Source organism: Zonotrichia albicollis, chromosome 3, assembly GCF_047830755.1.
Source record: "Zonotrichia albicollis isolate bZonAlb1 chromosome 3, bZonAlb1.hap1, whole genome shotgun sequence".
Classification (NCBI taxonomy): Eukaryota; Metazoa; Chordata; class Aves; order Passeriformes; family Passerellidae; genus Zonotrichia; species Zonotrichia albicollis.
In genome coordinates, this window is record NC_133821.1 from 78,894,354 (window position 1) to 78,909,492 (window position 15,139).

General features: G+C 38.6%; 1 protein-coding gene across 1 annotated transcript in view; it reads left to right on the top strand.

Moving 5' to 3' along the window:
- Positions 1-15,139, top strand: part of LAMA4 (laminin subunit alpha 4) — a 99,411-nt gene that overhangs the window by 46,109 nt on the left and 38,163 nt on the right. The window contains exons 7-16 of the mRNA XM_014265676.3: positions 1,002-1,153; positions 1,295-1,405; positions 4,021-4,132; positions 6,056-6,223; positions 7,384-7,577; positions 8,928-9,044; positions 10,620-10,768; positions 12,756-12,897; positions 13,957-14,053; positions 14,811-14,927. Coding sequence (XP_014121151.2) covers positions 1,002-1,153; positions 1,295-1,405; positions 4,021-4,132; positions 6,056-6,223; positions 7,384-7,577; positions 8,928-9,044; positions 10,620-10,768; positions 12,756-12,897; positions 13,957-14,053; positions 14,811-14,927 — 1,359 coding nt within the window. The remainder of the gene's footprint in view (positions 1-1,001; positions 1,154-1,294; positions 1,406-4,020; positions 4,133-6,055; positions 6,224-7,383; positions 7,578-8,927; positions 9,045-10,619; positions 10,769-12,755; positions 12,898-13,956; positions 14,054-14,810; positions 14,928-15,139) is intronic.

The following is a 15,139-nucleotide window of genomic DNA, read 5'->3' on the forward strand; positions in this document are numbered from 1 at the left end:
ATGTTCAGCACAAATCCAAAACATGGCCTCATACTAGCCACTGAAATTAACTGTGCAGAAAATTACCCCAGTCAAAGCCAGTACAACATCTAATATAGATTGCTGCTGTTGACAACTTGGCATTTATCCATCAGTCAGTTCCTTGCCCACTATCTCCCATACCCCAATGACAGGAAGCCTGGGGAGTTTCCAGGAGTACTATGTTGTAGCTATTGGTAACCACAGGTATTTTTAAATGTTTGTGTATTTATACCTGTATATAATGCAGAGTGTGTAGCACACATGCATTCCTGAACCAGCTCCCAAGAAGAGGGGTCATGTGCCTGAAGAGCAACCAGAAGGAAAACATTTCTGGGATCTACTAAAATATCAAGCAAAAGTATCTGTAGGAATCTGTGTTTCACATTCACCTAAGTCTCTTGCATTCAGTGTTGGCACCAGTGTCACTATAAACAAGGTGGCACTGCAATCATTCAGCAGGAACAAGGACATAATTCTGCCAAAGCACTTTCCAAGCACGTTATAACATTATAACTTTTAGAAGTTGTCCTCGTGACCAAGTAGGTGGTCAAGAGCCCATGTGCTGGACATCCTTATTTCTCATACCACTAAGTTTTAAATATCAAGTCTGAGGTTCTGACAAAATGCAGTTGGTTTTGTTTGGCCTTCATCTGTTGTCCTTCAGGCCACAAACATGTAGGGCCTAGGGAATAGCCAGGAAATACCTCTCCCTCGCTCCCAACTGATTACAGAATCCCTGTGTCAGCCTCTTTGAGCAGTCCCATCTGGTGCTGCTCAGCTAGAAATGTCATAACTGTACTGTAGAAATAACCTTGGAAGTGGGAGGATGAAAGTGAAAGAAAAGAGGTATCCACCAGCAAGCATCACTGACAAAGAGAGTGAACACCATGGGTCAAGAGCACTATTGCATGAATTTTAGACACTTGCTGTAGCTGACACAAACACTAAAGAAAAATTATGCTGTCTTATTGTCTTATCAGGCTGCGATAAATGCATTTGGGATTTGACAGATGACATCCGGTTGTCAGTTCTGACGATCGACGAAAGCAAATCCACTTTACTGAGCATTTCTACAGGTGTTGCAGCTCAAAGGCGTTTGAATGACCTGAACCTCACTACCACTCATCTCCAGGTACAAACATTGATGATTTTTCATTTTTTTCATGTAGTTTGAATCTCTGAATTTCCACTCCATTCCTGTAAATTTCAATCTCTGCCCTCACTAGAGAAGGAGTTTGATTTCAGATGCACTGACTTTTTTTCTCACACACAGGAGGCAATGTCCAAAAAGAAGAATCATGCTACACTTTGGACCATCCAGGTTGATGATGCTGCAGATGAGATGAATGATCTTGTCAGAGAAGCAGAAATACTTGATGAACAGGTTTGTTTACAGCCTTCTGCCAAAGCTCTGAGGGTTTGCACTTTGTCATATTCACCTATTGGCATAAGAGGCAAGTACAGAATAGTCCCAGTTGAAAGAGGGCTACAATGATCATCTGGTCCAACTGTCTGAGCAATACAGGACCCACCAAAAGTTAAAGCATCTTATTAAGAGCATTGTTCAGATGCCTCTTAAATCCTGACACACGTGGAGCATCAATCATCTTTCTAGGAAACCTGCTCCAGTGTTTGACTCCTCTTCATAAAAAAACATTTCTTAACATCTACTCTGACACTTTAGGTTCACCAAACAAGAGTGGGTGTGCCCTGACAGCTGGAAGAACCTTCTATTTCTATTTTTTAAATTTCTACTTTAAATATGAATTAAAAGGATAAAAGAATTATCGAGTCTTCTTTGCAGAAAAGGAAGGAGGTAAAAATTGTGTTGAGTATGGTTCGAGGTTTGTCACCACTCGCAAAAATCTTCCCCTCAGGATCTGAGTACCCACTTACCCCCCACACAACCTGTTTGATCTGAGATTGACACATTGCCTTTCTCATTCACATTTTGATTTCTAAGTGAAGTAACCAACATTAAACTAATGCAGATTGATTTTGGGAGCATTTGTACTATATCTATTTTACTTGCATGCTCTCTTAAATTTAAATTAGTCCCGACTGGACATTTCAAAATATGTTTCAAAACTCCCAGTTTAAAAGATTTTTCATGTACCCACTGAGATGGGGGCTTGATCAGCACTCAAGATATTTTTAATACAATTACAATCATAAATGTTGCATCCACATCCAGCTGCCAGGCTATAAAATTAAGGTTATCAGCTCTCATCTCCCACAACGCTTTCATTGCATCCTGGAAGAATACTATATATGCTATGATATATGTTAAGAGAAGAAATAGAGTTCAAAATTGCTTATCCTATATTTTAAAAAGATAATATTAAACATCTTTCTGTTGCTGCAATATACATATATTAGTAAAATACATCACTCTATGTTATTATCAAAGATAGCCACAGCTGCCATACAACTAGATTATATTTCATGCTTATTGCAAAGTGCCAGACCTCATATTCCCTTTACCAATTCCTGCACAAGACAAATTAAAATTGCACCTTAAACTAAAACTCAAATATAGGAGTAGTCAGGGGGCAAAAAAGCAACACAAAGGAAAGGGGAAGAGAAAATTTAGGCTTGTGTGTTTTTAATCAACACTTGCTTAGCAGAAAGGGCACATAAAATTTATACAGACTATGTTCAAGAGAACTTTTATTAAACCAACTCACAGTCTCAGCTCCATATCTGTGAATATCTGTCTGAGCTGACATGCCTCAGTGTCCCTCTCTGTAGCTGGTGGGCAGACTGATTAAGGCATTTGGTTTTCTATGAATATTTAGTGAGTTTGGATAATAACATTTCATTTGCAGTACTATCTGGGGATTTCTTTCCTCATTCCTCAGTTTTACTGTCCCTGAGCAAATAAATTCAGCATTTCCTCTGGTCTTTTCTCGCTGGTTACTGCTTATGCTAGTTCCACATCAATACTTGTAGTTGCTTGCAGGGCAAGGAAATAATGACCCCAGACTCTGACAGTGGAAGACCACAATAGTAACTCTGAATATATTGAGCTCTTTGCTATTTCAGGGTACATTTACGGAAAATGGGTGCTAGGGCCTTAAGTGAGTTTTGCAGAGACACCCAGCATTTTCTGTTCAGAGCATCTTATGTGCATGTCCCTACATCTAGGGGATGGGTTGCTGCAGATTCTGATCTAAAACACAAAGGCAGGGTGAATGGACCAACTGTAGGCAAATCTTCCAGCTAAATATAGCTCCTGTAACTACCTGTAACTCCCAAAGTCTGCATGGGATGAGCTTTGAGTAAAACAGCACATAGCTCGATCCTGAATATTTGGAAGATGGGAACCAGGAACATTTCTACTAACCCTTACACTTATTTTATAAGTCTCATAACCCTTATATATGTTTTATCATTATGCTCATCCCTTTTAGTGGTGCTGCCCACCCTGGCCCTGCCTTCAAATGCCACCTGGGGCCTCCACAAACCCTAAGTAAGGGAACACAATACAGAGTGCAGCCCCCAACACAATGCAGTACAGGACTGTGTCTGTGCTATTCAGAGTATTTTCAATCCTTGGGCTTTTCCTTTTCTTTAACAAGTTGCAGAGCTGGGGACCTCACTTGAGGGAGACACAGATCTAAAAAGAGTTGGGAGCTTGACACCTTTTGCCTCATTCTATTTGCTTACTCAGGAAATGCCATACCCAACAACAAAATGAGCCAGCCCCACTGAATGCCTCAGGAGACTCAGTAGATGGAGTTTTACAACTGTACATAATTTATGAAAATTTTATTGCAGCAAACGATGGATAAATATGAGACAGGATTTAATCTCTCACTCTGCAATTCTGAAAACACTGACAAGACAGATCTTCATTTTGAACACCTTTAAATACTACTTTATATGATGAAAAGGACTTCCACATGCTCACCAGGAGAAAGCAAAATGTGTGTTTATACTGCTTATCCTCACATCTGAAAAGAAATCTAATGTTTACCTCTCATGATTTATTCATAGGGAAATGAAGCATCCAGCAAAGGCCGCCTGGTACAGAAGGAAACCACAGAGATCAACAGCCGTGCTTCCCAGCTTGTGCAGCAGCTCCATGATATAAGAGATAACATTGAAGGTAAATAGATTCATTCCTGGTTCATCTCAGTGTCAAGAATGTATTAATGAAACCTTCATGTATTAATGGATCATCAAGAATTTTTACTGTCCTATATATCAAAGGAAAATCTTCTGATATATAGGACAATATGTAATTTATGGCAACAGTGACACCCTCTCAAGCACAGAAAAGATTTCCTAGTCAGAGATAATCATCTTCATCTGGAATATCTATGACACACCATTATGATCCTGAAATATAAAAATGAGATTAAACCAAATGCAGCCTCTTCTTCAGTACCTGCAGAAAGCAATGACATCAATGTACTCAAAAACATCCCTGTCCCCTGTACACCTGTGACATGAAAGCTTCCATTCTGCGCAGAACAGATTTTCCCCAGTCTTCAGCAAAGCCAACTGTAGGCAAAAGCAGTCCATGGCACCAGAATAGAAATGCTGAGGTTAAACAGCCCTTTTCCAATTGAAAATATTTGATTAATAGACCTGATTAGTTCTATCTTGGCAGTAATTGCAAGCCATCTGGCAACTTGTGTAAGGAAGAGTGGTTACATATCAAGTGTTATCCCTGCTTATCCTTACCTCCACGGGCGCTCCATTACTTTCTCTCAGGAAACATGGTTAATATATCCCAAAAAAGAGCCAGGCTAAGATCATATAGTATGTTTTATTTGTACTGTCTTTTTACACCTCTGATGCTAAAAAAACATTAACTGTCTGGCCATCTATTACATTTTATTTCTACAATTTGGGAGTAAAAGCGTCAGCATGAGCCTCACTGTACATCACTAACAATCATGGGTGATGTCTGTGGATCATCCTTTTGTATCATGAATTGGTTTGGAGCAGGACAGGAACCACATAAGGCAGATATGCATCTAATTTGGCACACAAATAGAACAATTGTGTTAAGCTATTATAGAAGAAAAAATGTTCATGGCTGTGAATAGAATAAAAACAGCTGGAAACAAGTAGGTGAAAATTATTTCCACCATGCTCAAAACTGTTCTTCTACAGAGGCACCACCCATGTGCACACCCACATGTGCCAGCATAAGGAAAAAGAAATCCATGGTCATCATCAGTTTCTGCTCAGTATGAGCCCTTAAAGCTTCACTAATGAGCTCAGGGCCCAGCAAGAGCAGGCATACAGACACTCTGACAAAGAACCAGTGGTGCCACAATTACACACCTATTTTTTATAAAAATCTTCCATAAGAATAATGCTGGTTTTGCCAACTTTGTTTACCCACAAAGCTAGTGACAATCACTAGCCAGAGGCACACATGTCACAGGACGTAGAAGAGGAGGTGATTGATATTCAAGGCCAGGGAGTGAGAAGTGAGTAAACTTTGTAATGATTACACTGGGAATGGGTAAACTCAATTTCAGCTGCAGGGGTAAAACAATGTTTTTTGAACTGAGGCCAAAACCTTAAAATAGTATCTATCTTCAAACCAGCTAGGCCAGAAGCCATATGTTACCTCCTTAGGGTGCCTCAAACTTCTGCTGATGGAAAATAAGGTTACTTCAGTCTCCTTAGCATTGTTATTATCTTATAAACAGCAGCACTTGAAAACCATGATCCTAGATGAAATCCCCAGTTCTGCTACATGCCACAGAATCCAAAATAAAATTATTATCCCAGCCTATAAGAAATGTCAAGCCAAATAATGCACACAACCCACGTCTGCTTAATCTCATCCTCCTCTGATGAGACCTCCACATGTGACAGAAAGAGTGAATTATTTACAGGTTTAATATTAAGATTGGATTAAACTTAATAATTATCTACTATGGAGTTGAAGATAATTAAAACTTTGTTTTGCCATCAGTATCACAATTCACAAAAGTAAAAGTAGTCCACAGTATTTATTTCTCTGTAGTCATACTGAATCGACCATCCTGCTCCCTTTTCCCCCTAGAAATCAGCAGCAAGTCAAAATACTATGCAATTCAACAAGAGCTGAGCCCTGAAGAAATTGCCCAGAAGCGCAGCGTGGCTGAGGAGATGCTGAAGGAGATCAAACGCCGAAAGCCTTTCACTAATCAGAGGCAACTTGCAGATGAGGAGGAAAAGGCAGCAGAGGAGTGTGAGTTTTAAGTCAGTTTTCCCTTCAGCCACATGCTGATGGTCAGCTGGCAGGTGTTGGACAGCTCTGGGTGTACTGCTGAGCCCTGGGGAGGACCAGCAAGCACTTGGCAAGCACCAGCTGGTGTGCTGGAGATGCTGCTGCTCCCAAATTCCTGCCCCAAGTCCCTGCTGGTGCTTGGTGCCCTCACAGCAGAATGGGGAGGAAAAGGTCTGTGTGTGCCTGTGCGCTGCAGCACTATTGAAGTTGGAGGGGAGAGGACCCACCTTGCGTTGGTCAGCATCGACTCCGATTTATTAATCAATCAGGCACCTTTTATAACAGTGTTAATTCACTTCATGCATATTGCAAAATCTGAGCTCACAATAGGTCAGAGATAACATACCAACCCCTCCTTATGTTTCCAATACCAAGATTTGGGTTCTCAAAATTATTCTTGCTTTCCCAAAACAGCCAAAGATAGAACATCCACTTGTTATGAGAAAGCTGCCTGAGAACTCTGATGTGCAAGGCTCTCAAGGCCTTCATGTTTGTCACTTTTACCTGTAGTTAAAAATAACCTGAGAACCTCTGCTGTTCACAGAAACAGGCTGTGAGAATCTGCTCCTCACAGCTGCCTTCTAGGCCATCCCTGAAAAAATCTCCAACACAGCACCTCAACAACAGCTGCTCAGGAAGGTTCATGGCAGGGCTGGCATTGCTCATGTGAGCATCATCCCCCCTGCCAGCTCTGCTATGGGGACAGCAAACACCAGCAGAGAGAGAAAAGCTGCTAACATGGGAAAAAGTGGCAGCCTAATTCTCACAGCTTAGTGAATATGAGTCAGAATATGAGGCATAAAGTATGTCTTCTCCAGAACAGGCTGCCTAGGTTTAACAATGAAAAACAAATGAAAAGCAGGCAAAGACAGACCTAGTTTCTTTTAATAAAATATATTTCAGAGGGGGAAGTAATAGGATTAAAATGAAATAGTGAAATGAGAGGCATCTTTCCTTCTCAAAAGAGAAAGGAAAATTAAAATCTAGGTATATAATCCTTCAAGTGTGCTTTACAAAAGGTGTTTTACTGTCGCCTGAGTAACAGCAAAGAAATTCCTGTAAAGGTAAGTTCTGTCAGAAATGCAAGCTTTGGATTTATTGGCCTCTTATTTTTCTCCCAGTGCTACAGCAAATGGAAGCATTTCACGAGAAGCACAACGACACCAGGTCCCTGGTAACTGATGTGCTGGAGCAGCTCAGCGAACAGGACGTGAAGCTGTCAGACCTAGAGGAGGCATTAGGCGAGGCGCTTGACTATGTTACACAAACAGAGGATATAAACAGGGAAAACACAGCCAGGCTCCAAAGGCAGGAGGTACTGTGCACCACATTTATCATAAGTGTTGGCTGTGAACACTCCATCTCTGCCGCTGCTTAAAACAGTAGATTGCACACAATTTAGATTCAGGAATCACAAAACCAAAAAAGAATTTCTTGGAGCACTCAGCAGGATGAGTTTGACTCTTCAGTTCTAAGAAACAGATTGTAGAAGTGCAAGGTACTATTATCTATTTGTGGAGTGGCAATAAATGAGAAGCTTTAGCAGGTCATGCCTCATCAGACCGAGGAAGAGATAGATATTTATGCCTAGACTAGAAAGGCATGTTACAGTAAAACTCAAGTAGCTTGAAATTTCAGGTAGCATGGCTGCTACAAATATTGTATCCTGACTTATAATGTGGGCAGGCCTCATGTTCACAAAACTAATTCTGTTCTAAGAAAACAATTACTTATAAAGATTCTGAGCTGTATTTGTGCCCTGGGCTGAGTGCATCCATGCTGTCTGATCCAAACTTCCTCTAAACCACTTTAAACAAAATATATTCCCACTTTTGCAGGAGGAGTTGATAGTTGCCCTTGAATCTTCACGCCCAAATCCATTGTCTAACTGCTCCATAATAGGTACCTTGAAATTGAAGAGTGATCCCACAAATTCAGGCCAACCTCTGTGTTTCATAGCATCAGTGGCAGAGTTTGAGTTCTTGAAATTTGCAGTGCCAGAAGTTCATGCTGATGTGGAACATGTAAAAATTCAACAGAGAAATCAGGAGTGCTCCTCTAGTGAATCCTTTCACAAGAGCTTGAGATCCTTAAGTACAAACCCTCTTCTGTTCTTCCATTGTTCCATAATTACAGTGCCAAGCTGCAGCTTGTCTCACAGTTATGAAGCAAAGCCTGAAGTGTGTAGGTGTATTTGTTCACTGTTCTTAACCATTTGGATCTTCATTATTCCTCACAATGAAGGCAGATTCTGTACAAAAGAGATTGTTCACATTGGCTTTACTACTGACAAGGAAAAGAGATCTCTACTGTAGATTTTAAAAAAACTCCAGAAAAATTTAGTCTCCAGATGACTATGAAAAATCTCTGCTGTGCACTGAATAGAGCTTAATTCCAATAGCTTCTTAGGCTGTAACATAAAATGAAATTAATATTTTTTCAAATCATCCAACATTTCTTTCACAAAACAAATAAACAAAAAGTAATTCACATCATTATATGTAGCAACTAGACCTGTCTTGGAAAATCAGACTTCTGATATGTCTAAGATCTCTTTAGCTTACTGCTATCTTTTAATTAGCTCCAGCACATTTAACAAAAATGATTAGCACATCAAAGCACAAATGGTATTGGATGCGATTTATGTTTTGAGCTTTCTTTTTAGAAACAACACAAGAAGACAAAAGAGCAAATGGATGAAGTGAACAGCATTCTGCTCAGTGCCACAACTATTTTGGAAGAACCACAAAGGGTCAATGCTGAGTTAAGTGAAGTAATAAAGGTAAGTGCCTCAGTGTCTTGTTTAAATGATACATCCAGATTTTTCAAAGTCATGTTTAGATCACTAATGGAAAAGCTCTTCTTCTTCATACTGCTTCAGTGAAACACTGGTTAATATTCCCTGAAAAAGTAGATGGTTTTCTTGGATGAAAAGCTCTGTTATTACAATTTATTGTAAAAAAAATAATTCTAATATAAGGACATATTACTGTAGGCAAAGCATAATCAAAGATTATGCTGTAGAGTTCTCAATTATTTCATTATAGGCAGCTGCCAAAATATGTTCTGGTAAAAGACTGCATTATATGCTAAATTCCTTTCCTAGTGCCTATGAGTGAGCATGGAGGAACACTAAAGATCCAGATACGAGCATTAGAACAACGCACTGTGTCAAACATATAAAACCAGATTGTTGTATAGAAATCCTTTTCTGGAGCCTTTGACTACTATCCAGTGTTTTAAATCAGACATGGTGCTGAAGGAAATTTGTAGACATTTTTGGGATTTGGCTTTTCCAAAAGAAAATAAAGAAAATAAAACTAGGAATGTGCTAAGTAAAATATTACCAAAGCTGCTTTCTTTCTTCATGACTTACTTTAAAATTTTGAAATAGCTGAAGAAAAAATAAAATCTTCCACAAGCATTCATTTTGGTCACCAGTTGCCCACTTCTTGACACTAAAGCATTTATCAAAATTAATTAATTTTTCTTTGAAAAAATAATTTGAAAAAACAGAACGACAACTTATTTTGCAATCATCCCTGTGTTCAAGAAGTACATTGGAGTTTTCCTCTGGTGTTTTGTCCAAAACAAATTGCTGCAGTTTATAACTTTGGGTTCCCCATTGAGGATGTTCACACTGCAGGGAAGGAAGTACAAACATCATACATTATCTATCCTCATCGGCAACAAGTACTTTCACATTTCACTCATTCATCTTTTTTCCCTCCCTCAGTTTCATGCTTTTTCTTGTATTTTGTATTTATAATCACATGTTGCCACATTTCTAATCTTCAAATACATCAGCAAGCTTGTGTACTGGAAAGAAGGTGAATCTGGTTTTTCCACAAGTATTTCATAAAAGAAACATGGCTAAGGCAAAGGGATTCCACTTCTCCTTGCCTATACATACACAAGTAGTATTTAGGTGGACTGATCTGCAAATTCCTCATGCAAATCCAAGATGTCTTAGCATGAGGAATCTCTCTGTGCAAGAAGGCAGAAAGGGGACTTCACTCTAAAAGACTCGTCATTGGCACAATTCTGGAGGAAATGTACAAGACATATAGTAAGACTTTTACCACTTTTCTTTTTTATTTTATGCATCTCTCTCCGATGTCTTCCTAAGTGATTTCTGGAATTTTTGTTGATTTTTATCTTCCTGCATTTGTCTCCATACTTGCACCCACCATTAGATCTTTCCCTTTTTTCTTTTAAAGATGTAAAATAAAACAACTATACCAGAAATAAAGGAATATTGTAATAACATAAAGGGTGAAAAAACCCATAATAATCAAAATGCAGAGTTGATTTTTACAGCTTTCATCTTCTTTCCTTCCTTCCCTGTTTTGTTCAGAATGCATCGGGATTCTACGCAGAGATTGATGGAGCAAAAAAGGAACTGCAAGAAAAAATAGCCAACCTGTCCCTGTTTGATGATGAACTGGTAGAGAAGGCTATGCATCATGCACAAAACCTAAGAAGACTTGCTGATGAGCTGGATGGGTAAAATTTAACTTCAGCAGATTCTGTTCATACAAGTGCCACTTACTGAACAGCTGAAGAGACAAGCAGAAGCACAGTGACAATGAATAGGCACTAAACAAATCAGTGTTAAGTCTTGTGTGGAAGGACTTGTCGTGGTCCACAGAGAGCAGCTGAAGTTGAGCTGGGCAAAATCTATGGAACTTTTTAAAGGAGTTAAATATATCTTGCATGACATTCTCTCTAGTCTAATTGGGCATGTTCTCCTCTTCCTATAGTAAAATAAGAAAGGTGGATTAGTGAAAAGTAAACTAATACAAGCAAGATTAAATGGAGTCTCCAGAAACTGCTCATGTCAGTAAGTTCATTTACATTAAAAAAAATGCTTAGCGTTACAGGGCACAAAATGAGCTTTGAGATAATTTTATTCCAAGAACAGTTTTACAGATGGAGCAGTTCTGATGCTTAGTAGGTTCTGTCTCAATGAAACTGGCTCACAACAATATCAAAAAATTGTTGTATGTCTTTTTACTTTGCTGGAAGTTACTAAATGCATCCACATTGCACCAATTTACAAATAAATCACTTCTAGGTAAATTTAATTTTTTTTTTTTTTTTTTGCAATTGGGACTATCCATGAAAAAAAATCACTGCTGTAAATGAATTCCTAAATACAATATGTCACCAAATTCTACCTTAAGTAATATCATAGGCATATGCTTTTGGAAGATAAGCTTACAGCTACTCTTCAAGTATACTATCTAAATACCAGTTGTTTCTTAATATTTGTATGCCCTAGATAGGAGATTAAGATAGAGGGAAAAAAATAACAGATGGTCTTCTTTTATGCAATTGTATAAAGCTGACATCTGAAACTGTTCTATAATGACACACAAACTACAGAAACATAAAAACCAAACAATATGTTCAGTCTGAGATCAGCTAACTAAGGACAGCAGACTAACCAGAAAAAAAAAATACCCCATATAGATACCCTTCCTCCCTTACCAAAATAATTTAAAAATTATTAACAAGTCCAACACCTTTGGAATTTTACAAAAAGCAAACAAAAGTAATTACAAAATACCCATATGGAATAATGCTGACTCCATTGTTTGTTGAGAAGATTGTCCTGCAGTGAAACTTTAATCCTTTAAAACATTTAGCCTGTCTTCAAAACATCTTGGTTTTATAGGTCTGCTTTATTAGCCTGTTAGGCTTTTATTTGATAGAGTTTATTGTTTTGCCTTAAGGGACTTTAGCAGAAAATTCTTGCAATAATGCTGAATCTGGAAATTTAATAATCTCTCGGTGTGCAAACACTTTGAAGTGAATGCACACATGTGCAAATACATCTATATTTAGAATCTATTTCTGAAATATACTTTGAAATCTGCTTATCACCAGAACATAAAAAAATAATACCTATTCAAAATTGTTAACAGATGAATGTTGAGCCTTGAACTATCTTCTGTTTGGAGTCTCCCCTGAAGACCAGTTATCACCTAGTACACAGATCAAAACCATGCCATCAAAGGTTTCTTTCAGTCTAACTTCCTGCAAATTCTCATGGCTAGGGGTAGTTCTTCATCTGATTCTCCCCCTTTTCCCACTTACCTTTGGCAAATATAGACAGGACAGTGACACAGCTATCCTGGTCACTGGAACACATAGGTCTTTCCATTCATGGATAGGAATTATTCCTGAGGAAGGATTACTGATAGACCTGCTATTCTGTTAATTTATGGGCTATCTAATCTAGAAAAAAAAATAAAGTAAAATCTGAGTAGTCATTTGTTGTTGCTCACATAAATGTTAAGGGCAAAATTCTCAGAGTTAAGTGGCAGGGAAGACTCTTCCATCCACACAGTTTTCACCTGCTTCAGATTGGTCAGACCCAACAAAGAGAATACCAGTTAGGCCAAGTACATTTATGTGTGTGATTATGTAGTCAGAAACTACTTTGATTCAGTTTGGTTTCTTTCGCCTTTTGCTCTCTTTTTAACAGGAATTTGTATGGTGTTGATTCAAATGGTTTGGTACAAAGGGCAATCAATGCTTCAAATGTGTATGAAAACATTGCTGGTTATATTGAAGAAGCCAATGAAGTTGCATTGTTGGCACTGAACACAACAAACCGGGTCAAGGATGTAAGTAATTTTCATACCAGTTTTTACTTTACAATGTTTCAGAGACTCCAGGCACCTAAGTGTCAAGAAAAAACAAATTATCTTAACTAGCAGTATTGAACTTCTCACTGCATAATTTTTTCCTTTATTATTTCCTGAATTAAATCCTATGTAGTTAATAATTCTTCCAGTCTGAAGTTCCCTGGTATTTAAAAGACACAAGAGGATCCTCTGTCCCTGTCCCATAGGGTGATGCTGCTCTGTGTTGTCACTCACACTGAGACATTTCTGTGAAATAACAGACAACTCCCTGCTCCTGCAGGAACCTGAGCTGGCATTTAGTGCTTGAGTCCTCTTGCTTCACTCAGTGCCATGTGGCAGGAAATGTGGTCAAGACATCACTGCACCTCATAGAAAATCAGGCTGAAATGGAACAAAGCCCACTCATACACTCAGTGTAAGGAGTAGGATGCTAATTTTTTCTTTGGCCTTTCTATTCAAAAATACTTTCTACAACTACAAACATCTTTTTTGTATGCCTGTAGTTACCAACCTGTATACATGTTATTTACCAGCAATTTATTAGTGGGATAGCAAGAGGATTTTTAGATTAAAGGGGTCTGAACCCCAGAGCGCTGAGGGATTTCAAGTCCAGCCCTTTGTTTCCAGCATACTGCTACAGAGTGCAAGGCAGCTCCCCATGAAGTGAAAGCATTAATCACCTATCTGAGATGACAGTAGAAATGAACAGTCACAACACCTAAATAACATGCAGCATTTAGTCACGTTGACTAAACTGGAGCTGATAAATTACAAGGATTTTTTTCTCCATCTTTGTTACTCAGTACTGTTGTTTGGTAAACCATACATTTCTCTAAACTTTCTTGAAACAGAAAACTTTGCTTTTCAGACTTTTTTCCAATCCAACTGCCAATCTTAAATGTTAACAAAGCAAATGAAACTGCAGTGACTTTGCAGTTGCATTTATATGCAGGTAAAATATTGTCCACAATTAATCACAATAAAGTGGAATATTTGATAAGGATTATTCTGACTTTCTTTTTTGGAACATGCTTGTAGGCTGCAGTTGGAATTGATACTCAGGTCATTTACCATAAAGGTAAAAGTGAAGAACTTCTCATCCGAGCCATGCAGCTACAACGGACAGCACATGACAGTAAATATACATCCTTTCTACTTTCCCAATCAGCTTATAGCCATTAAAATAAATTTCAGAAGCACATCACTAAGCAGAATTACTGCTGCAACAGAATAGGTTATTGATTGAATTTACCACAAAGTACTTGAAATGGCCATGGGCGCAGTTTGAGTAGCTCATGTTTTGTCATCCTACTAGACACTGATAGTTTATTTCATTGATGAAAAGTCCATTTCAGATACAACTACCATTTTAAATGTGACCCTGCAAAATGTTGTTCACTGGTAAATACACTCAATTAAGTAGTTTAATTAAAATCAAATCACAGCAGCTTAAATGTTCAGAAAGCTGGATTTCACCAGTGGAGGGTAATAATAAATGTAAAGTAGTTTGGCCTTTCTTCGCTGTAAATGAAAGAAAGATCTAGAATTACAGAATTACTTTTTAAAATTTTGAGGACAATTTGAGAGTATTCCTGTGTACCAGTTGCAGCTATTCTCAGCACTTCTGGTAAAGCAAGGACAAAGAGTACTGACTGCAACACAGCTCTCCAGGATTTTGGAAGACACCCTGTGGCAAACAGGGGTGCTGCAGAGCTGTTTTTCCCTTTAGATTATGTCAAGTCAGGAGTGCAAGTATGTCATAAATTAAAAGAGGCCATGCTATACTGTCCATGGCATAGTAAATGCCTAAGGACATACCTCCCAGGACTGAATTTACCTTTTCAGACACTACTTGGACGCCCCTCAGCTGTCCCTCCCTTCTGTCCCCACAGGCAGCGGTTACTCCATTGCAGACACCAGCTGGCAAGTCAATGGCACTTTTGCCAGAATGAACGCCCTGCGGAGCCAGCTGATGAGAGCCATCACAAAAATGCAGTCAGCAGAGACAGGTTGGAAGACAAACTTCATCTCTGTGATGTCTTATCTTCATACATTCATCTCTGTGATGCTTTATCTTCATACATTCAAGAGCAAATTTTTATCTTCGAATGTGGATGTGAAGTTGCTACTAAGAGTTCGGCACTGTGGGCACTTAAAAGAGTTTGGCTGAAACTACTAGACCTAGATATCAAATATCCAGTCTTAACACTTTCATATAGAA